Source organism: Mya arenaria, chromosome 16 (genome assembly GCF_026914265.1).
Source record: "Mya arenaria isolate MELC-2E11 chromosome 16, ASM2691426v1".
In the NCBI taxonomy this organism is placed as follows: Eukaryota; Metazoa; Mollusca; class Bivalvia; order Myida; family Myidae; genus Mya; species Mya arenaria.
The window spans coordinates 11,181,086-11,205,821 of NC_069137.1; the positions used below are offsets into that span (position 1 = coordinate 11,181,086).

Below are 24,736 nucleotides of genomic sequence, written 5' to 3' on the forward strand. Positions count from 1 at the left end.
GAAATGTTCGACGCTGACTACTACAATGATAATTTCCTTGTTTATTGCATAATCTGCACTTCTGAAATATGTTTCAATTACGTTTAACCTAAACCAATGTTTCATAATTTTGTTTCAGCCGCAACCTAACGCTGCCATACTAATAAAACAAACATTAAGAATAAGCAAGCATTCATCATTATCGAACAAACAAAAAAACACACAACTGAATCGTTTTATGTTTAGCTAAAGCAATCGATTGGTCTGTAATCAGGTGTTTTACATTAGGCTAAAATAGGTATTTAATGAACTAATTAAGTATTTAATGAATATCCTGAATATAGAGTGCTATACAGTTCCAGATTATCCGGGACAAATTGTTTGATTAGTTAGTAGGTATGTATTTTAATGTGTGTATATGTTGAACTGATATGTTTATATTTCTGTCGCGCTTCCTTAGATAACCGTGTAGTATTCTAATTGCAATTATATTCCGATACACATACTATCTTTGAGATACAACCTATAGTTCACTCTATGGGATTTGCAGGAAGTGACTTCATTGTTTCCACAATGACTAAATCATCGTTATCCCCGCCTTTTTAATGGCTTATAAAGACCACGCGATCGGAATCATCATTAGACCCGCCAACAATTTCATACCATACAAGATTAGTCCTCTGAAAATGTATTTCAAATAGTAATTAATGTTACACACATTAATTACTGATAGTAACTGATAACACATGCTTTCATTTTTGAAAACACAATCATTTTAGACGCCAACTGTTTAATTTATATGTAGCTCAAAATATAATTTCAAATATTCAAATAATTTTCAAGTGAAGGAGAGTCGATTGATTTGCAATTCTTCAATAAGCATACACATATTTTACATATTTAACAAGAAAACAATATTGGCATATCTTTCTTTCATTTTGTTTGTTTTCCCATGTATTTGCCTACGTTTTAAGACAACAGCTTGTGTGCGTACTTGATTCATTTGTTCATAAATGTTAAAATCATAACAAAGAAATGTAATATTTCCTCTTTATTTCATGGATGTTTTTTTAAACTTTCGCTACCGTCACTTTTTAAACAAAAAATGACGTCATGAACATATTACAAGCTTTTGAATTCATGTACCGGATGTAACGTCACCACTTAAAATAAAGCAAATATCTTTGTTTTAATGTATGCAGAAGGGTGAAATCCTAAACTAAACATGTAACCTTATCCGACACTGTCTGCATTGGCACAACACAAAATGTACTTTTAATATTAAGGTTTTATTAATTAATTAATTTGTTTTATTATTATTCCGATTTGAAGTATTGCGTTCTTACAAATAGCTAAATGTGGAGCGGCATCCGAGGCTGGGTTACATAATGTCGAAGGTATGTTCCGGTGTATAATTTGGAACATGTACTAGCATATATTAATTTGGTTGAATGCAGTGTCACACATGCACCCAAGGCAGTTAAAACAGATTTTGGTTTCTGTTATCGTAATATAATTTAACAGTGGCGAGATTCATTATTGATACAAAATGTCGCTTTTAATGACTGTGATGTTTATGTTGTTTTATGTTTACCTCTTTGCCAAAGGTAGGAGCATTCATATACTTTGTCATCGACTTATTTTCTCTAGTATGATTATTTTATTATAATGCGTTCGAATAAAATGAAAGCTTTGCCTGTAAATCGTTTGCTTTTTAATAAACTGATAGGAATTGCTTCAACTGGTTTAACAGTTTTATATGATAATACAGTTCTTAAATAAACGTTCACCTATTAATTAGTCTTAAAAGTGCCGGAATGCGGGTGAGGTTCGTGGTTAGCAAATGAGACAAGTGGGTTTTCCGTTTTTCCCAACACTGCGAGACAACACGCTCGACCAAAATCTAGCAAACGAGACTGATTTACAAAATATTAAAAACCTTATTTCAAATCGATGTAAAATAAATCAGTTTAAACTGAAGTGGGCCAGCATTAGATTAATTGAAATATTTAACAGTTGAAAGTTGCAGGTACCTATGTACAGATACGAGCATAAATATGGCTGATATCAAAATTTATTCAGTACCACTTTGTGTCGAATTGATGTCATGTCCGTAAGAGATAGAGCTCGGTTATCTTTTATTCTGACTGTCTGTAGCTACCATCATTAATACATACTGTTTATACCGACTAAACATGGGAGCTGTCTATATTTACATTAATTTGAAATGTCCCTATCGGAAGTGAACATTATTTCTTATTAAAAATGATTTGAAAAAAATAAGGAATCAAGCTCAGTAGCCAAAGGTTTAAACATAAGTCCCGTTTTATGGCGAAGTAACCAGCATCGAATAGTATAAAACTTGGTGAAGTTGTCCACAGATTATGTTTTGGTTAGTTTTCACATTTAAATGATTTGGTTGTTTAACAGTCAGTATATTGCATACATATTGACCAATGAATACACTGTTAAGCTAACTTAGAAATAAAAGTAAGAATTAATCAATCGTCTTAAGGCATTGGTGACTTTCTCCATGAAACCTCATCAATTATAGTGATATATGATCATATATTTTAACAATAAAATGCAGTTAAGGCTGCCGTAATTGGATCATGTGTGTACAACGGATTAAAATCCAACGAAATTCATTAATTTAGCAGTTGTTTCAAAGTTCTGATAAAATATACGTAAACATTCAATAGTATAAAAGTTCCTAACTCAAGAGACTGTCCGATGCACTCAATTTGAAGCCCTTGTAGTTCTTTTTTGTCACTGTTAATACGTATTCAAAACATGTAAAAGCCTAATCTGTTTCTTCCAAATGCACCATTTATTTTTTTGAAAAATGGTTCTTCAAAAGAGTGCCGTTCAGATTCATCTGAAATATTTTCACATTGTTTCCAAAACGGAAAGTGGTTTAATCAGCTGCTGTGACGTTTTTACTTAGGTTCGGAAACACAAAGACCGACTCTGACTGCGACTGGGATAAGTAAGGATCAAACCATCACACTGACTTGTAACATTCACGAGGGAACGGCTCGCTCAGTTGGCTGGTACAGGTGCGCATTTATTTTCACTTTTTTATTTTATACCTTTATCAAAGCGCAGAGGTTGATCCAGCAATTGACGATAATAGGAATAAAATCTGACACTTGCGCAACTTCCTCTAAGTACCAAAATCTAGGGTGCAAGCTGGCACATGCGCAACGTCCGATCCGTACCGAAGCCTACACATGTTACAAAGGACATATGTACTATGCCTGCTAAATATTTCACCTCAAAACTGAATAAAATATAAATTTTAAAACAAATTTTGTTTTGGTCTTTCAAATGTTTTCTGCACTGTGGAAGGTCCTTAACGGTGATCTGAGTATGCATTAATGTGCGTTTGAGACATTGAGTACATGACAAAATCCATCCCTGCAATTGTATTTGACGAATACATTAAATGAACATTTATGAACATTAAATGAAAACAGGTACACCACGGTAAAACATGCTTAAGAACTATGGTATAACATGCTTAAGAAACTATGGCATTGTATGCTTAAAAATATGGAACTACATGGTTTAGAAACAATAGTACTGCATGCTTATTTTATCCGTAGGAACCAAGGTCGAAAGGTCATCTCTATTGGTTATGTCAACGACAGCTGTGAAACAAGTCCTCCTGAGCTGCCGTTTTCAGCGAAGTGTCTGTGTTTGAATATAACCGTGTATACTTGTACGCTGACCGGTATGTTAAATATACAATATATATTTTGACAAAGGGGATTTATTTAAACAAAAAGACTTGTTTAACATGAAAATAAATTGGGATACTAGTATATTTCAAAATCCTTTTTTCTGAAACCACTACGCCGAGACTCTTGTTATGTTGTATGTAGCACCATAGAGTAGTTGTTTAACAAATAAATTTAAATCGTGGCCATGGGGTTAATGCTGGCCCCTTACAGGGGATCACATGATTTCAACATAATTGTACAAGAGCAATATTCTTGTCTCAAACCACAAGTTTCCGACCGTAATGGTTGATATTTGGTATGAAGGATCGTTCGATGGTCCCATACCACGTTTGTTCAAATTATGCCCCTTGGGTAAAAGCTTGCCAAACCTTGGGGTTCATAAGTTTATAGTCGACTTTATATGGGTTTCTTTGAAAATAGTCTTATCTGACACCACTAAGCCAAGACCCTTAACATATTGTAGGAAGCATCATATATTGTTCTCTACCATGTTCGTTCACATTACGTCCGTGTGTTCAGCAAATGCCCCACCCCGTAACTCGTTATTGCCATACATACTTATAACAAAAAAACTTTGAAAATATTCTTGTTTCAAACCGCATAGCGCAGGCCTATGATAGTTCTGATGTAAAGGTACATGATGATCCTCTATCAAGGTGTGCCCCTTGATTTAAAGCTAGCCCAAACGCTTTTTGACCTACCTTCTAATTTTCGAAGCTACAACAGTGAAATTTAAACCATGTGCACAGTTTTGAAAACAAATATCAAAGTTGTGCTTTAGTGACCATGACATTGAATCTTTGACCTACTTTTTTTTTGTTTTTGAAGCTACAGCAATGCAAAGTGGACCATAATTACAGTTCTGAAAACAAATATCAATTTGGGGCTTGGGTGATCTTGATTGCGACCGTTTGACTTTCTGTCATTTTTCTGAAGCTACAGCAATGAAAGTTGTATAATACATACTGTTTTAAAAACAAATATCAATGTTTGGCTATTGCAATGAAATTTGAGCCATGTGTACACTTTAGCAAACAAAAATCAATATTGATCTTTTGACCTGTTTTCTTATTTTCCAAAATTCGGTCCATGCGTACAGCTTTGAAAACACACATCAAGGTAAGATAATTGTTGAGAAGCACCAAGATTTTAAATTATTCTGGTTCGAAACCCCGCCCCGAGCATGATATGTGTTAGATATAGATATAGAACTAAAACTACGATTATTCTTGTATGCAACAGAAATGCCTACATCTGAGATATTTGGTGTAAACAATTATCTGGAGTTAGCAATAAATCATTCACCGAGGGAGCGATTTAGTGCCATCAACACCATTTTGTTTATTTCAACGGATCACGATGTTTTGTATACTATGTTGAAATGATTAAAGGTAAGGCATCTTGAGGTTTAGTTCATACACTACTAGATCCCCAGACCCTTGAGTCCGGTTCGGTTGACCGCTCCAATAAGATAACGTTAACTTTTATTATTTAAATTGTTTGTCTTTTTATTCATGTGTTGTGTGTAATTTGTCTGTCTGTCTGTCATGTTTTGTCTTTCATGTAATTTATGTCATGTGCTGTCTGCCATTTTTTCTGTCATGTGTTGTTTTTTACCGTTTTGCGTCACTCGTTTAGTGCATGTTACGCATGTTATGCCTCTGAACAGGTTATTTATTATAGTATATTACTACAAGGCTTATTATTAAATGATCTATAAATAAACAGTCAATAATTGGATAAAGAGTAATTGTCAAAGAAAGAATTCAATGCAATATAGACCTGTATATTTATAGACCGTATATTATTTGATGGCATAATACGCGGCAAAACTCACTTAATAAAACGTCATATTGACATCTCCATTTATATACCAGAAACAGTTTATCAAATGACAAAATAATAGATCATACAGAATCATATAACAAAGCAAGTTTCTCTTTATAAGCCGTGAACTATGCAGTTTATATTGAATGCAAATTCAATATTAATTGAATTTGCTATGATACAGCTCAAGTAAAGGTGTAATACGGACGGACAAAGAACTTAACTGAAAATCTTACCATATTTGTTCGTACGTTGATTGATATGATGATGCAATTACGCTTGTCTTCCCATAGTGGATCCATCAATGCATGACGGGGACGAATGGGAATGCTCGTTTGCAGATAATGGGTTATCTATCAAAAGCAACGGGTTAAGGATAGGAGGATCCAACGTTAGCCGGACTGAAACAGGTACGAACAAGTTGAAATGTAATTATATACCCTCTGGTCATTCGGGACTTTAATTCGTTTGCTAATGGTCACAGGGCTGCTCGTTTACAGTTTCTGTTTTAGCACAAAAGCGGGCACAAATGTTTAATTTAAACGCTCAAAATTTGTCTTGAAATGACAAATGGCCATGTGGATTTAAGCCGACGCAATGTATTAAATGAGTCTTATTAATAGATTGCCACTGAAGTTGATTCAATATTTAAAGATTGTGAGTAAGAACTTACAGAATAACTGATCTACTCAGACGCATTAAAATCCACTTTGTGTAAGAAACTACGAAAAAAACTTCAAGATTTTAATGGGCTACATTATAATGTGTAAACTAACCACTTATTAGGCCTGCCACAGCCTATATCTATCACTTCACCTGACTGAAATCACTTACAGCTTGCTTCTGATTTTTCTGAAATAAATTAATTTGAAAATTAGAGAAGAACTGCCTTTTCATTTAACAAAACCAATGTTGATCATAAAAGAGCGTTAATGGTGAAAAATACTAGAAGTAAAAATTGCCTAACCAAAAAAAAAAAAGAATTTTGCCTTCCAGTGATTTCTTTACTGCCTGTGACTCTTCACAATACGATAAGTTCAAAAGTTTCATACATTGTTAATTTAAGATTAATATGAATACTGAGAAATGCGTTTTTTGAATAAAAAACACTCACGAGCACACGTTTAAAATGGTTGCTGACTGTGTATCCGTGTATTTGAAGATTTAGTCTCAATTAAGAACTAAACATTTGAATAAAAACCAATGAGATACCTAAAACACACACAACTTATTATTACCTTCTACACTGTGGAACTGCTGTTCTCTACTGAATACTATAAACCATTTACTATGGCACTAATTGTCATGGTAAACGTTTCACATTTTGAACACCTGAAAGTTAACTGAAAATTAAGGAGAAAAACTACGGAGCGTCCTGCAAAATGGTCCCGACAAAAAAGACTGTAAACAAATATCTGTTTTTTTGCTGCTACCAAGACCGGATTTTTTGAGCGGGCATGGTTTTAATGCATTTTGCAATTGTTTTTCTTATCAATCCGGTGGTTAAAAATTTCAAAAAGGTGAACAGAAGCCATTTGGATACGTACCAAACCATAAGTTAACATCACTAGAACAAAAAGGGACTTCATGGACTGAATATGATATATTAAATTGTGACTCATAAGTGTGGTTAAATGTAAGTCTGGTTTTCATGATGTTGCCGCTTTGTGTGTTGTTCACGGGAACCCGGAGATAATCTGATTGTTTGAAGCTATTTGACCACAAACCAAACTCCCATGTGCCCAGGAAGGATATAACGGATATCGAGCATTGGTGAAAAGCCTTTTTGTCAAGTTTTGGATCAATTAACTGCACAAATTGAGATTTATTTGAGTCACGTAATAAAATGTAAAATGTAATAAAATAATAAAATATCGTGAATAAAAATCATTAACAGAATCATCACTTTTGGCAACATTTCCTTGTGAAACTAGTGTTTTCAACAATAAATGCCACCCAAAAGTCCGGATCAATACATTATTAATTGTAAATGAACAAATGTTTTAAATGATTTTTTCTCAAGCTGAAACTTCGCACCTCAAAAAGGGGTTAATCGAGAAGCTGGGCTTTTTCTGACACAGATTCCATCTTATTTGCGATTTTTTACTTAAAATTGGGACAAAGTATGCATATTTGGCATGGGGAATGGGGAATGGGTCAAAATATCAACAATAAATTGTTCCTTAGATTTGATTGTTTTTTTCTAATTTTATTTTTTCTAAAACAAAGTTAATATTTTTTTTATAATTATCATATTTTTTACAATCATTTGATAAATCAACTTTAAACTTATTCACACTAACAATGTGCTCGTTTGTGACAAGTTTTGTGACATGGCATGTAAACCTGACCTTAATAGTGTAAGCGCTATATGGCCCTTTGTAACTTTAAACACACACACACATTTGTTTCATGTCTTAAAGTGACAATGTTATTCAAATCAAACATACACATGTTTAACAAATATATATTTTGAGTAATGAACCTTTAACTACTTACTAAATAATACATTTATAGAAAATATGAATTACTGAAAACAAGATTGTAACCGTGTATTTAATAGCTAAAAAGGCATTTTTTAAATAATTGATGATTGCTTAAAGATTTACTGTGATCTATTATCATCTCATTAGGTAGAAATACCGTGTTTTCTGCGCCTTTCTTTCAAATTAAACTCGGTAACCTTCATAAAAACCATTGATTTCGGCATGTTTTCATCCTGTTTAGCATATTAAAACAATTGTAGAAAATCTTATTTGGAGTAAGAGCGTTTGATCTGGTGGCGTCCATTATGTCTTCCAATCAATAATTGTCCAACCATGTGAGCACTATAGGGCCGTATTGGCCCTTTTGTTCTCGTCCGTGAAATAATTTAAAAGCTACTGGATGGAATCTTCAAAAACGTTATACAATGATGAAGCACATTTCGAGAAGTGCAGTGTTCTTGCGCCATATCTCAATTTTACCTAATTACAGACTTACAGCCCTTTGCTAATTTTTTCTTGTCAGGGGCATATCTTGAAAAATACCGGTTGTAATCCAATTATTCTTGATACAATGACGAAGCACAATGGGAGGACGTGCAGTGTATAAGAAAAATAACTGTATTTTAGCACATCACAAAAATAGGAAGTTCAGTAAGCAAGAATCATATCTCTTTATGGCCAACTACATAGTAATTGCTCATTGTTTCCTTTCTCGTGTCTGGATACTTACTTAAACAATACTTGATGTACCTAAATGAAATGTCATGCAATGGTAAAGCACTTTTAAAATAGGTGTTGTGTACATAAACAATTACTCCATCCATATCGTTGTCAAAGTCAGGTAGGATTTCTAAATTGTTCAATGTTATTTCCTATCCTGGCGGCATTTCGGGATATTAATCACATTCAGTCATAGTTCTAGTTTTTTCTTCAGAGGAAAACCGATGCTTTGTTGAAACTGACAAAGATTCTGTGGCGGCAAAATCCTTGATTATGGACAAGAATGATACCATCAACGTACAAGTAAACGGCACATTTGTCGCGAGCTGCAATCATCGGAATAGAACAGCAGAATTGAGTGAACCAGAATTCAAGGAACTCTTCGGCATATCTATCACACCAAGAGGATGGTGCATATTTACCGTCTTCAACTTAACTGGAACCCAGCATCGGATTAATATATCCTCTACTTCAGCATTGAAAGAAGTCTTCATTGAACACAAAGCCTATCCAGAATGTATGGGGCCTTCCAATCTGGATTTTACCCTGAAAGGTTTGTTACAATCTACAATGTTAATTGCTTAGAGGTTTTTTACAGCTTCTCATGTTTAGGAAAGAGTTATTGGCCAATCAATTATCAACATCTTTATTTTAAGTATGGTTCTTGTCTTTGGTGGTAGTGAAAGATTTATTAAATTATTTAATTAAATTGGAATGAAGGTCGGGTAAGTTGAGTCACCTTTGTCTAATTTATATACTACATTTGTTTGCAAATATAAGGGACCTTATGAATATCTATGGATTATTTCGTTTTGGTTGGTATGGCAATTTGGGACATCCTTGTTCTATGGACATAATTCTAGTTTTTCACCCATACAATAAATAAACTGGCTATTACTTTTTCCTCCCCATATGAAAAACGTGTGTTTGTCGCATTGTGGCGCTTCTTGTAAATGAATTAAATTAAGTTAGGTTTCAACTGATAAATATGAAGGGTGCATTTGCTGATACCTCAATGGAGGACAGGGTGCAGCACACTTCCATCACTTTGTTTTGAGTCAAACAAAACTTCATGCTATTTAATTTTAGTTTTTAGCTTCTCTGTATTTTTAAAGAAACACACTTGATGTAAGAATTGATGACCTTTGTTTTATTGGCAGCTGCGTGCATTTTTAACCTTGGGTCAGGGTCAATGGCCCCTTGTTCAACAAAAGAATGAAATGCACTCCCTATTGTCAGTCATGGTTTAAATGTGAAAAGATAAAGTTGTTAAATGTACGCGTTAAAATGTCATTTTGTGATAAAGAATGATTAAATGCGCCCATTATTCAGAACTTTGAATACGATATTGATATTGTAAAAGGCATTGAAGAAAAACCTAAATGTTGGAGAAACATAGTGTTTTATAGGTCTATCTCTCACCAAACTCTTTAAGCAGAGTTAGTGGGTTCGAAATCCACTAGGATGATAGATACATTTGCCCTTCACCAAAGAGGTTTTGTGTTGAATAACTACAAGGGCAAAGGCGATAAGTTCGGGAAGACGTCCGCCTCTCAAACAAACGGTTGTTAGTTTGATTTCCCAATACAGTGAGAGAGGTCTTTAGATGAAGATGTCCACCTCTCAACCAAGAGGATGTTGGTTTGATCCCCAGGATGAAAATGGTCTTGTGATATAGATGTCTGACTCTCTACCAAGAGGTTGTTGGTTTGATCCCCAGTAGGGTGAGAGTGGTCTTGTGATATAGATGTCCACCTTTCTACCAAGAGGTTGTTAGTTTGATTCCCAGTAGGGTGAGAGTGGTCTTGTGATATAGATGTCCACCTCTCTACCAAGAGGTTGTTAGTTTGATCCTCAGTAGGGTGAGAGTGGTCTTGTGATATAGATGTCCACCTCTCTACCAAGAGGTTGTTAGTTTGATCCCCCAGTAGAGTGAGAGTGGTCTTGTGATATAGATGTCCTACTATCTACCAAGAGGTTGTTGGTTTGATCCCCCAGTAGGGTGAGAGTGGTCTTGTGATATAGTTGTCCTTCTATCTACCAAGAGGTTGTTAGTTTGATCCCCCAGTAGGGTGAGAGTGGTCTTGTGATATAGATGTTCACCTCTCTACCAAGAAGTAGTTAGTTTAATCCCCAGTAGGGTGAGAGTGGTCTTGTGATATAGGCGTCTACCTCTCAAGCAAGAGGTTGTTAGTTCGACCCACAAGTAGGGTGAGAGTGGTCTTGTGATATAGATGTCCACCTCTCAACCAAGAGGTTGTTGGTTTGATCCCCAGTAGGGTGAGAGTGGTCTTGTGATATAGATGTCCTACTATCTACCAAGAGGTTGTTAGTTTGACCCCCAGTAGGGTGAGAGTGGTCTTGTGATATAGGTGTCCGACTCTCCACCAAGAGGTTGTTAGTTTGATCCCCCAGTAGGGTGAGAGTGGTCTTTTGATATAGGGATCTGCCTCTCAACCAAGAGGTTGTTGGTTTGATCCCCAGTAGGGTGAGAGTGGTCTTGTGATATAGATGTCCACCCCTCTACCAAGAAGTAGTTAGTTTAATCCCCAGTAGGGTGAGAGTGGTCTTGTGATATAGGTGTCCGCCTCTCAACCAAGAGGTTGTTAGTTCGACCCACAAGTAGGGTGAGAGTGGTCTTGTGATATAGACGTCCACCTCTCAACCAAGAGGTTGTTGGTTTGATCCCCAGTAGGGTGAGAGTGGTCTTGTGGTATAGACGTCCGCCTCTCAACCAAGAGGTTGTTAGTTTGATCCTCAGTAGGGTGAGAGTGGTCTTGTGATATAGATGTCCACCTCTCTACCAAGAGGTTGTTAGTTTGATCCCCAGTAGGGTGAGAGTGGTCTTGTGATATAGATGTCCACCTCTCAACCAAGAGGTTGTTAGTTTGATCCCCAGTAGGGTGAGAGTGGTCTTGTGATATAAATGTCCACCTCTCTACCAAGAGGTTGTTAGTTTGATGCCCAGTAGAGTGAGAGTGGTCTTGTGATATAGATGTCCACCTCTCTACCAAGAGGTTGTTAGTTTAATCTCAAGTAGGGTGAGAGTGGTCTTGTGATATAGATGTCCGCCTCTCAACCAAGAGGTTGTTAGTTTGATCCCCAGTAGGGTGAGAGTGGTCTTGTGATATAGACGTCCGCCTCTCAACCAAGAGGTTGTTAGTTTTATCCCCAATAGGGTGAGAGTGGTCTTGTGATATAGACGTCCACCTCTCTACCAAGAGGTTGTTAGTTTGATTCCCAGTAGGGTGAGAGTGGTCTTGTGATATAGATGTCCACCTCTCTACCAAGAGGTTGTTAGTTTGACCCCCAGTAGGCTGAGAGTGGTCTTGTGATATAGACGTCCGCCTCTCAACCAAGAGGTTGTTGGTTTGATCCCCAGTAGGGTGAGAGTGGTCTTGTGATATAGATGTCCACCTCTCTACCAAGAGGTTGTTAGTTTGATTCCCAGTAGGGTGAGAATGGTCTTGTGATATAGACGTCCACCTTTCTACCAAGAGGTTGTTAGTTTGATCCCCAGTAGGGTGATAGTGGTCTTGTGATATAGATGTCCACCTCTCTACCAAGAGGTTGTTAGTTTGATCCCCAGTAGGGTGAGAGTGGTCTTGTGATATAGACGTCCGCCTCTCAACCAAGAGGTTGTTGGTTTGATCCTCAGTAGGATGAGTGTGGTCTTGTGATATAGACGTCTGCCTCTCAACCAAGAGGTTGTTAGTTTGATCCCCAGTAGGATGAGTGTGGTCTTGTGATATAGATGTCTGCCTTTCAACCAAGAGGTTGTTAGTTTGATCCCCAGTAGGGTGAGAGTGGTCTTGTGATATAGACGTCCACCTCTCAACCAAGAGGTTGTTGGTTTGATCCCCAGTAGGGTGAGAGTGGTCTTGTGATATAGATGTCCACCTCTCTACCAAGAGGTTGTTAGTTTGATTCCCAGTAGGGTGAGAGTGGTCTTGTGATATAGATGTCTGCCTTTCAACCAAGAGGTTGTTCGTTTGATCCTCAGTATAGTGAGAGTGGTCTTGTGATATAGATGTCTGCCTCTCAACCAAGAGGTTGTTAGTTTGATTCCCAGTAGGGTGAGAGTGGTCTTGTGATATAGACGTCCACCTTTCTACCAAGAGGTTGTTAGTTTGATCCCCAATAGGGTGAGAGTGGTCTTGTGATATAGATGTCCACCTCTCAACCAAGAGGTTGTTAGTTTGATCCTCAGTAGAGTGAGAGTGGTCTTGTGATATAGACGTCCACCTCTCTACCAAGAGGTTGTTTGTTTGATCCTCAGTAGGGTGAGAGTGGTACCAAGAGGTTGTTAGTTTGATCCCCCAGTAGAGTGAGAGTGGTCTTGTGATATAGATGTCCTACTATCTACCAAGAGGTTGTTAGTTTGATCCCCCAGTAGCGTGAGAGTGGTCTTGTGATATAGATGTCCTACTATCTACCAAGAGATTGTTAGTTTGATCCCCCAGTAGGGTGAGAGTGGTCTTGTGATATAGATGTCCTACTATCTACCAAGAGGTTGTTAGTTTGATCCCCCAGTAGGGTGAGAGTGGTCTTGTGATATAGATGTCCACCTCTCTACCAAGAAGTAGTTAGTTTAATCCCCAGTAGGGTGAGAGTGGTCTTGTGATATAGGCGTCTGCCTCTCAAGCAAGAGGTTGTTAGTTCGACCCACAAGTAGGGTGAGAGTGGTCTTGGGATATAGATGTCTGCCTCTCTACCAAGAGGTTGTTAGTTTAATCCCCAGTAGGCTTAGAGTGGTCTTGTGATATAGACGTCTGCCTCTCAACCAAGAGGTTGTTAGTTTGATCCTCAGTAGGGTGAGAGTGGTCTTGTGATATAGACGTCCACCTCTCTACCAAGAGGTTGTTAGTTTGATTCCCAGTAGGGTGAGAGTGGTCTTGTGATATAGATGTCCACCTCTCTACCAAGAGGTTGTTAGTTTGACCCCCAGTAGGCTGAGAGTGGTCTTGTGATATAGACGTCCGCCTCTCAACGAAGAGGTTGTTGGTTTGATCCCCAGTAGGGTGAGAGTGGTCTTGTGATATAGATGTCCACCTCTCTACCAAGAGGTTGTTAGTTTGATTCCAAGTAGGGTGAGAATGGTCTTGTGATATAGACGTCCACCTTTCTACCAAGAGGTTGTTAGTTTGATCCCCAGTAGGGTGATAGTGGTCTTGTGATATAGATGTCCACCTCTCTACCAAGAGGTTGTTAGTTTGATCCCCAGTAGGGTGAGAGTGGTCTTGTGATATAGATGTCTGCCTCTCAACCAAGAGGTTGTTAGTTTGATCCCCAGTAGGATGAGTGTGGTCTTGTGATATAGATGTCTGCCTCTCAACCAAGAGGTTGTTAGTTTGATCCCCAGTAGGGTGAGAGTGGTCTTGTGATATAGACGTCCGCCTCTCAACCAAGAGGTTGTTGGTTTGATCCCCAGTAGGGTGAGAGTGGTCTTGTGATATAGACGTCCGCCTCTCTACCAAGAGGTTGTTAGTTTGATTCCCAGTAGGGTGAGAGTGGTCTTGTGATATAGATGTCCACCTTTCAACCAAGAGGTTGTTCGTTTGATCCTCAGTAGAGTGAGAGTGGTCTTGTGATATAGATGTCTGCCTCTCAACCAAGAGGTTGTTAGTTTGATTCCCAGTAGGGTGAGAGTGGTCTTGTGATATAGACGTCCACCTTTCTACCAAGAGGTTGTTAGTTTGATCCCCAATAGGGTGAGAGTGGTCTTGTGATATAGGTGTCCACCTCTCTACCAAGAGGTTGTTAGTTTGATCCTCAGAAGAGTGAGAGTGGTCTTGTGATATAGACGTCCACCTCTCTACCAAGAGGTTGTTTGTTTGATCCTCAGTAGGGTGAGAGTGGTCTTGTGATATGGACGTCCACCTATCTAGCAAGAGGTTGTTAGTTTGATCCTCAGTAGGGTGAGAGTGGTCTTGTGATATAGACGTGCACCTCTCTACCAAGAGGTTGTTAGTTTGATCCTCAGTAGGGTGAGAGTGGTCTTGTGATATAGATGTCCGCCTCTCAACCAAGAGGTTGTTGGTTTGATCCCCAGTAGGGTGAGAGTGGTCTTGTGATATAGATGTCCACCTCTCTACCAAGAGGTTGTTAGTTTGATCCCCCAGTAGGGTGAGAGTGGTCTTGTGAAATAGATGTCCACCTCTCTACCAAGAGGTTGTTAGTTTGATCCCCCAGTAGGGTGAGAGTGGTCTTGTGAAATAGATGTCCACCTCTCTACCAAGAGGTTGTTAGTTTGATCCCCCAGTAGGGTGAGAGTGGTCTTGTGAAATAGATGTCCACCTCTCTACCAAGAGGTTGTTGGTTTGATCCCCAGTAGAGTGAGAGTGGTCTTGTGATATAGATGTCCACCTCTCTACCAAGAGGTTGTTAGTTTGATCCCCAGTAGAGTGAGAGTGGTCTTGTGATATAGATGTCCACCTCTCTACCAAGAGGTTGTTAGTTTGATCCCCAGTAGGGTGAGAGTGGTCTTGTGATATAGACGTCCGCCTCTCTACCAAGAGGTTGTTAGTTTAATCCCCAGTAGGGTGAGAGTGGTCTTTGGATATAGACGTCTGCCTCTTAAACAAGAGGTTGTTAGTTTGATCCCCATTAGGCTGAGAGTGGTCTTGTGATATAGACGTCTGCCTCTTAACCAAGAGGTTGTTAGTTTGATCCCCCTGTAGGATTAGAGTGGTCTTATAATAGAGACGTCCACCTCTCTACCAAGAGGTTGATAGTTTGATCCCCAGTAGGGTTGGAGTGGCCTTTCTACCAAGCGTTGCAGGGTTTGGGCCCTTCTGTAAATTGGTTGTGGTTTTGATTACTCATGGACTATCAAATAGGACACCACACTGCCTTCTTTCAAAGAAACATACGTGAGCTTGATTCCATTGCACATGAGGTTTTGTCACAATTAAGCTTAACTTAAAACAGTTAATACCAGGTATATGTAAATAGTTTGATGTATTTGTTGTAGGGAAGGAAGGCCATACACAAGAAAAAGAAGGCCATGAACTAGAAAAAGAAAAAAATTGCAGCATTTTGAGTTGGTTGGTAGGGTTCTTTGTTCTGCTGCCGCTTGGAAGCGGGATTGGAATTGCGATCACTTGCCTATTTTTTAAGAAAGATGTCTGCAATGTACAAAGACGTATATGTAAGTAACACTGTTAATTTCTTTACGGGTTCTCAATAAATTTCAGTTGAACCGTCTCAAAGAGTAAAGTAACCGACCAGCTTCTACTTTTTCTATTTAAAATTCATTTAGTTTTCCAAATTTGAACTGGCCCAATTGCCATTTAAAACGTTCATTTTGGCCGGCAGCCGGTTCTTATTGAGAACACTTAAAATTTAAATGAAGAGGTCAATGTGGTCAGATGTCCATAGTAAAAATACGATAAATTTGATGCAGTAGATCTCCAGTGCTGAAAGAGAGTGCTGAATGAGGGGTTCTATGATAAGAATTAGTTGTGTTTGTTGAAAAGTAAGAGACACCCATTAAAGGTTAATTTGCTCATTCTGTTTCTGAATCCCTCATGAAGCTATCTACGCAAAGAAATCTTTATTTTGATCATTTCAACCAAACCTGATAACTATTTCTATTGGCATAATAAATCAAACAAGTTTGATAACCAGTCTTTAGTGACTATTGACCCTTTTATTGTCAACATGTAATGTAATTGACTTTCATTTCTAATCCCTCTCTTGACAATTATAATGCCTTCTTCCAAAAAGCAATGGTATATATATCAGTTGGACAGTCTGTCTTTTAATCGGTCATTCGGTAGTCCAAGTACTTTTCAAAACAATGAAATATGCACAGTTTGACGTAATACAATAAAACTACTTGATCTTGGTATATGACCATATTGTATATGAATCAGTAGTTCATTGGTCTGAGTCATATATATATATATATATATATATATATATATATATATATATATATATATATATATATATATATATATATATATATATATATATTTCCAACCTTTACCGTGCATATCTTCAGCTATTTGTATGGCCATAATATTTCAAAATATAGTGGTACCAAGCCTAATCGCTTCTGGGATTCTGGAGTCATCAAAATATTTTGAGTTAAGGGTGGCAAGGCAAGATGGTTGGGCAGGTGGCTCCGACAGGCACACCACAGACAAACCTCACAGCTTTGGTTTAAACATATATTTTTTTAACATAGCTTTAGTACAGTTATGCATACAATTTATTCCAGTGAAGGGCACACAGACACCTCATGCTGGCGAATCTGAAGGACAAGAAACTCCAGATGAAGAAAGAGAATTAACGGAACAAAATCCAGAGTCCAATGGTAATAATCAAGAACACTATACATGCCCTGTTACATGGGTGTCATATTTTTGTATTAAATGGTTTAGAAAATATTTCTCCTTTTGGATGTGAGAATAGTATTTTTAAATTCGCAACTTTCACCCATGTATCATATACTGGTTGAGGGCCCAAATCTGAATAGTACACAAATTCCTAGCACCTGTTTAAATACTTGTTTACTTACCGTGATCGATTATTCGATTATCTGGATCAATAAACATGCTTGATTAAGCAATGCGCAACAGAATCATGTCACAGGGTCGCTTGAGCATCTTTGTGAGCACTATGTTGATCTACATTTAAAATATTTATTAATAGGAATCCCGCTTTACATTTGCGAATTGAGTGTTTTCAAAGACAAGGTGAACTTTTGAAAAACAAGTGTAATTCGGCAGCTAAGTTAATGAAGAAGTATAATTATTAATCATAAATAATCATAATTTTGTTATTTCACAGGGTTGAAATGCAAATTAAAGTAGTCGAAATTAATCAAGATATTTTAGAATGGCGTATAAGTTTGGAAAAAAATAAAGTGTTCAGGATTGTTCAGAATATCTCCATGTTGTAAATTGAATGGTGATAATCTGTCCATAAAATATGTGATTTTCATAATAAAATTGAAAGGACATTTTCAGATCAGGGTCACTTTGAACCACTGAATTCAATAAGGTTCATCATCTGCATAAATTTACTTCTGTATAACAGCCTTAATACATTTTGGTGTGTGGATAATTTAACTTCTGTATAACAGCCTTAATACATTTTGGTGGATAATTTAACTTCTGTATAACAGCCTTAATACATTTTGGTGGATAATTTAACTTCTGTATAACAGCCTTAATACATTTTGGTGTGTGGATAATTTAACTTCTGTATAACAGCCTTAATACATTTTGGTGGATAATTTAACTTCTGTATAACAGCCTTAATACATTTTGGTGGATAATTTAACTTCTGTATAACAGCCTTAAAACATTTTGGTGGATAATCTAACTTCTGTATAACAGCCTTAATACATTTTGGTGTGTGGATAATCTAACTTCTGTATAACAGCCTTAATACATTTTGGTGTGTGGATAATCTAACTTCTTTATAACAGCCTTAATACATTTTGGTGTGTGGATAATCTAACTTCTGTATAACAGCCTTAATACATTTAGGTGTGTGGATAATCTAACTTCTTTATAACAGCCTTAATACATTTTGGTGTGTGGATAATCTAACTTCTGTATAACAGCCTTAATACATTTTGGTGTGTGGATAATCTAACTTCTGTATAACAGCCTTAATACATTTTGGTGGATAATCTAACTTCTGTATAACAGCCTTAATACATTTTGGTGTGTGGATAATCTAACTTCTGTATAACAGCCTTAATACATTTTGGTGTGTGGATAATCTAACTTCTGTATAACAGCCTTAATACATTTTGGTGTGTGGATAATTTAACTTCTGTATAACAGCCTTAATACATTTTGGTGTGTGGATAATCTAACTTCTGTATAACAGCCTTAATACATTTTGGTGGATACTTTAACTTCTGTATAACAGCCTTAATACATTTTGGTGGATACTTTAACTTCTGTATAACAGCCTTAATACATTTTGGTGGATAATTTAACTTCTGTATAACAGCCTTAATACATTTTGGTGTGTGGATAATTTAACTTCTGTATAACAGCCTTAATACATTTTGGTGTGTGGATAATTTAACTTCTGTATAACAGCCTTAATACATTTTGGTGGATAATTTAACTTCTGTATAACAGCCTTAATACATTTTGGTGGATAATTTAACTTCTGTATAACAGCCTTAATACATTTTGGTGTGTGGATAATTTAACTTCTGTATAACAGCCTTAATACATTTTGGTGTGTGGATAATCTAACTTCTGTATAACAGCCTTAATACATTTTGGTGGATAATCTAACTTCTGTATAACAGCCTTAATACATTTTGGTGGATACTTTAACTTCTGTATAACAGCCTTAATACATTTTGGTGGATACTTTAACTTCTGTATAACAGCCTTAATACATTTTGGTGGATACTTTAACTTCTGTATAACAGCCTTAATACATTTTGGTGGATACTTTAACTTCTGTATAACAGCCTTAATACATTTTGGTGGATAATTTAACTTCTGTATAACAGCCTTAATACATTTTGGTGTGTGGATAATTTAACTTCTGTATAACAGCCTTAATACATTTTGGTGGATAATTTAACTTCTGTATAACAGCCTTAATACATTTTGGTGTGTGGATAATTTAATTTCTGTATAACAGCCTTAATACATTTTGGTGGATAATTTAACTTCTGTATAACAGCCTGAATACATTTTGGTGGATAATTTAACTTCTGTATAACAGCCTTAATACATTTTGGTGTGTGGATAATTTAACTTCTGTATTATTGCCTTGATTTGTTACATGAAATAACCATATTATGGTAAATTAAAAACGCTTTGGGAGACTCATTGTACATATATCGTACCATTTTGGTCAAAAGCCGCTTATAACCGACTGTAAAGCAGAAATACAGGTGCTTCTCAATTTAGTTTGGGTGGCACTTCTATATTAAGAGCTTCAGGTGTAATTATATAGAGGTACAAGTCTAAATACAAAGGTGTACACTGTAAGTCTTAATATAGAGGTGCACGGCAAAATATTGTAATATTATAATAACAATGTTTTGGCAAATTTTTGACGCCGTTTCAAAAGCCATTGAATTATGTTTTATATTTTCATTCCAGGTGAAATACATGTAGGACAGAATGGTGGGGCCCAGGCAAGCCACAGAGGAGATACAGGTAAAATATCATTTAACATCTGTATAATTAATGCCTTAATTTATTTTGTTACGTGTAATATGCATACACTTATGGAAAATAAGAATAATGCTAATGAAAGCTTTATAGAGATAATAGTCTTAATGTAAATGTAGTAGTCTAAATATAGAAATGCACCTTTATTTATTTATGAATCAGAGGTGTAACTCTATATGTAGAATTGCATCTAAAAATAAAAACATATAATACAATTTTATACAGAGCAACATTTATTGTTACCTTGAACATCACCTTAGTGCAAGAACTCAATATCTGCTTCTATTTCTATATGCAGTTATTGAGTTATTGCACTAAGGTGACGAATATTGATTATCGCTGTACATAACAAGTTGAATGCGACTTTTTACCAAGATGGTACGTCAAACTCGACCTGATCAGTGATTGTTAGAGGTCGGAGCTGGCATTTGAAATGTTGCAGTGGGCTGAGTCCCAACACACGACATATCACACACAAAACCTGTAGATCTTATTTTCTATCCTCTGCGACATGTGTTCCAACCAACACGCTGTGTGCCAGTATTTAAGCCTCATAAGGTAGAAGATAAAGGGTGTCAGCAAATCAACAACATAGCACAAGCCGATCTGAAGAGGATTAGTGTTGTTGCTTTTTATACGCCCGAAGGGTCGTATTATGTTATGGCCTCCATCGTCTGTCCGTCTGTCTGTCCGTCTGTCCGTCCGTTAGCAATTCCGTGTCCGGGCCATAACTTGGTAACTAATGAAGCGATTTTCAAATAACTTTATACAAATCATCACTACATTAAAAGGATGTGTCGCGCGCAATTTCCAGGTCCATACCTCAAAGACTAGAATCACCATGGGGGTGCGTTAGCAAATCCGTGTCCGGGCCACAACTTGGTCACTAATAAAGTCATTTTCAAATAACTTTATACAAAGCATCATTACATTAAAAGGATGTGTCGCGCGCAATTTCCAGGTCCATACCTCAAACACTAGAATCAACATGGGGGGGGACGTTAGCAATCCCATGTCCAGGCCATAACTGGGTTACTACTAAAGCAATTTTCAAATAACTTTATACAAATCATCTCTACATTAAAAGGATTTGTCAAGCATGCTTTCCAGGTCTGTACCTCAAAGACTAATTTCACTTTGGGGCGTTAGCAATTCCGTTAGCAATTCCGTGTCCAGGCCACAACTTTGTGTTACTACTAATAAAGGAATTTTTAGAAAACGTGTCCTAGCCACAACTTTGTAACCAATAAAGCAATTTTTAGATAACTTTATACAAATTATTGCTACATTAAAAGGATGTGTTGTGAGCACTTTCCAAGTCCTGCTACTTTTAAACTTGTATTCTCAGATTTTCTAAGGAAGTTTCAGATATTCTATTTTTTTTATAAAAATATTTCATTTCATAAAATCTGATTCCATATTAGTACATCCGTCATTGCACTACTTACCAGTATGTATGTTGTTTTACAATTATTCTATGTTGTAAAAAAATACTGTTGAACAAAGGTTTTTATTAGCACTGCTAACTTAAATATCATCAAAGTTTCAATATTTGAAGTTTAAGCCTTTGTTGTAAACACGTCACACCTAGTAAGCAGTATAGTAGCATAACCTAAATGTTTATTAAAGACCTCAAGCCGAATCTTCTCCGGGCGTATAATGCTCCGTTTCGCGGTGCTCTTGTTTAATTTGACATAATCATCGTAAAGGGCTAAGGGAAGAAACTGCTGTATTAGATGTGTGCAAATGTAATGAATAATATTTAAAAGAAAATCAATTGACAGGTTTAATTAAGTTCTGATTTTTATGCGTCTTAAAGAACGAAATACAAGTCGTAAAGTCATAAATAATGACTCTAGCATCATTAAGGCACAAGGAACGAGCAAATTTTTGCGGAAATCTATGGAAACCAGTTATATAAGACTGCTGAAAAAAATTAGATCGCAGATTTTTATAGTTAAGTTAAAAATTGATGTTTTATGCATATTTAAGCCATAAAACATTAATTTTCGAACGGAAATATGAAATCTGTGATCCGATCTTTTGTCAGCAATCTTACATAACTGATTTTCATACATTTTCGCAAAAAAATGCTCGTTCCAAAGCAAACAAAATAAAAAAAGGTGTCAAAACGTTGAATCTGCGAGAGTGCAGCTTTAAACAATCAATGCTGGCCATAACATCTTAATTAGATTATTACAAAAATTGTAGACAGTCACGTTCACAACAACAATAGCCAACATGCCCATTTGCCCTTGCTTTATAACATGTTCCGGTTTGTAAAGTGTTACATGGTGCACGAATGTGGTAATGTGAATAAGGGCTTATGATTCCTGGTAATTAACATTTGTTTTATTTGTTTCAGGACCTTGGGCAAGATTTGTGGAATATTTGCGGACCTGTTTCCATCGTAACCAGTGAGCCGCGAAACAAATTATCACTGCGTTTAGTATCCGCAGCTTTTACGAGCTTTGTCAACTTCACAAGGAAGATGAGGACAATATGGAGGATGTGAAAGCCACTCACCTTATCGCTTCATCAACTCAGCACATTCCTTATTTTTCATGTTTTGATAGGTCATGTAGTTAGCTTGTCTTAATGATTTGTATTGTCATTGTAAATTTGTGCCCCTTAACAGGGTTTGTTTTTGGGTTTTTGACTAATTGGCTTGTACCTGTATTTTTCCTTGTATTAATACAATGAAAAATACAGGTACAAGCCAATTAGTGTGTTGTCATTGTATTTAATGTTTTTTAAATGTAGTGAATTGATTCCAGGTAAATTGAAATTAATAAAGAAAATTTGTCCATATTAGGAAAACTTACATATTTTAATCACATTAGTAAAATAATGTAACCAAGAAATTTCTCATTTTCATTAAAAAAGCAGATGAATATTTGTTTTGACAAAAATATTGATTAAATTGTCCAGTTTTAAATAAAGAATATGAATTAAGAATGTTGCTTACATTTGAAAAAAAAAAAAATATAATGAAAATTGATTTAAAATAAAAAAGTACATACTTGTTTTTGACTATTTAATCAAAATGTAGCTTTTAAAAGGGATTTATTATACGTAAAATTAAATTTTCTGCTTGAATTGAGAGAAAATGAAAGTACAATTAAACATTAAAAGATAAAAAAAAATTACAGTGAACAAAAAACGATTTAGATTTTTTTCGTATATACCATTGTTTGAAAGTCACTCATTTAGTACAGCACATCTTGTTAAGATCTTTGTGTCGAACTATGCAAAAACATGAAACTAATTTGTATTGTATATTGTTAATAAAGTGCTTATACAAATGTTTCTTTGAACAAATCCATATCATGAAGATTTTGATATATTAAAGTTTTTGGGCTGTATAGAGGCGAAGACTTGACCCTGAAGTAAGATTGATCTGAGGCCATTGGGTCACAGTTCAGGGTATTGGTGACCTCGAGCTGAAAATCTGCTTTCAATAAATTACTGAAGAACGCTCGGTACAAGGGTTCTCAATCCTGCTTGTCAGGTTTGTCATGAGGTGGGACAATTTCAAGGTCATGGTGACCTGAAGTTGAATATCTTTTAATGGATCGATAATGGAATATTATTTGGGCCCGATGATTTCTTACGTGGTAGGCATGTTGGCCATGACCAGTAGATAAAACTTTTCGAAGTCAGTGGGAAGTATTCGCTTTTGATTTTGAGGTCGGTAGGTCAAGGACTTGGTAACCTTGAGCTAAAAATCTGTTTCAGATCAATAATACCATTCGGAAAATGATTTATATTATTTAAATCGTCCAATTAGCGAACAATTAACTTTTTAATAATACGTGTGTAGGGTTACCTTGCTTGGACTTGGTTTGGGTATGTGACATTTATGATGCATGTGACTTTTACATACAGTCGAACCCCGTTCACTCAAACTCCAAGGGACCGGCGAAAATACCTCGAGCCTCGGAAAATTTGAGCGAAGCGGGAAGGTTTACCTTCAGTTTAAAGAAATCGGTCCTGAACATCTAATTTGAGCAAACGAGGATTTCGAGCCAAGTTAGGGACGCATGTGTCAAATTGCGCCCTAAGATTTTGGTTTCGATGGGAATGGACATATGCCTGGGAAAGGAAGCATGTCACAGGTTTCGACCTAAATTTTCGGTCCCGAGAGAAATTGAGGCATGTGCCTGATTCCGCCGAAGGTTTTCATTTCCGAGGGAAATTGACTGATGTGTTAGGTTGCGCCTTGGGTTTTTCAGTTCCAAGTCGAAGAATGCATGTGCCATCTTGGGCCCTAAGTTCATGGTTCCGAGGGCAAGGGGCGCATATGCAAGGTTGCGCCCTAGGGTTTCGGCCCCAATGGGGAATGGCGGATGGGCTAGGTTGTGCCATATATTTTCAGGACGGAGGGGAAGTGGCGGTGTGCTAGGTTGCGCCCTAGATTTTCACGGCGGATGGAAAGTGGTGGTGTGACAGGTTGCGCCCTAGAGTTTCGACTCCAAGGGGGTATGGCGGATGTGCCTGGCTGCGCCCTATATTTTCAGGATGGAGGGGAAGTAGCGGTGTGCCAGGTTGTGCCATAGATTTTCAGGATGGAGGGGAAGTGGCGGTGTGCCAGGTTGAGCCTTAGGGTTTCGACGCCAAGAGGGAGTGGTGGATGGGTCGGGTCGTGCCCTAGATGTTCAGGATGGAGGGGAAGTGGCGGTGTGCCAGCTTGCAACCTTGAATTACGGTACGGAGGGGAAGGGGCGCATGTGCTAGGTTGAATTATACTTTCTTCAAATGTTGGATCCTCTGCGCTATAAGAGCGAATTGAAAGGTTGTTAAAGAC

General features: G+C 36.8%; 1 protein-coding gene and 1 long non-coding RNA gene across 3 annotated transcripts; both read left to right on the plus strand.

Annotated features, from left to right (window-relative positions):
* The first annotated feature begins 1,445 nt into the window (after positions 1-1,445).
* LOC128222476 (uncharacterized) lies at positions 1,446-5,822 on the plus strand. Its single transcript, XR_008259150.1, has 3 exons — positions 1,446-1,586; positions 2,927-3,038; positions 3,588-5,822. It is a non-coding gene; the product is annotated as an uncharacterized LOC128222476 (long non-coding RNA).
* A 25-nt stretch (positions 5,823-5,847) lies between these two features.
* LOC128222477 (uncharacterized) lies at positions 5,848-23,216 on the plus strand. Of its 2 annotated transcripts, XR_008259151.1 has the most exons (7): positions 5,848-5,962; positions 8,973-9,311; positions 15,732-15,908; positions 16,986-17,081; positions 19,858-19,914; positions 22,295-22,580; positions 22,642-23,216. XR_008259151.1 is itself a non-coding variant. In XM_052931494.1 (6 exons), the coding sequence occupies exons 1-6, from the start codon at positions 5,857-5,859 to the stop codon at positions 22,348-22,350; spliced, it is 831 nt and encodes a 276-aa protein (XP_052787454.1). In that variant the 5' UTR covers positions 5,848-5,856; the 3' UTR covers positions 22,351-23,216. The 2 variants fall into 2 exon arrangements, 1 of the variants encoding a protein (XP_052787454.1); XM_052931494.1 differs by having other exon boundaries at positions 22,295-23,216.
* The last annotated feature ends 1,520 nt before the right edge of the window (positions 23,217-24,736 follow it).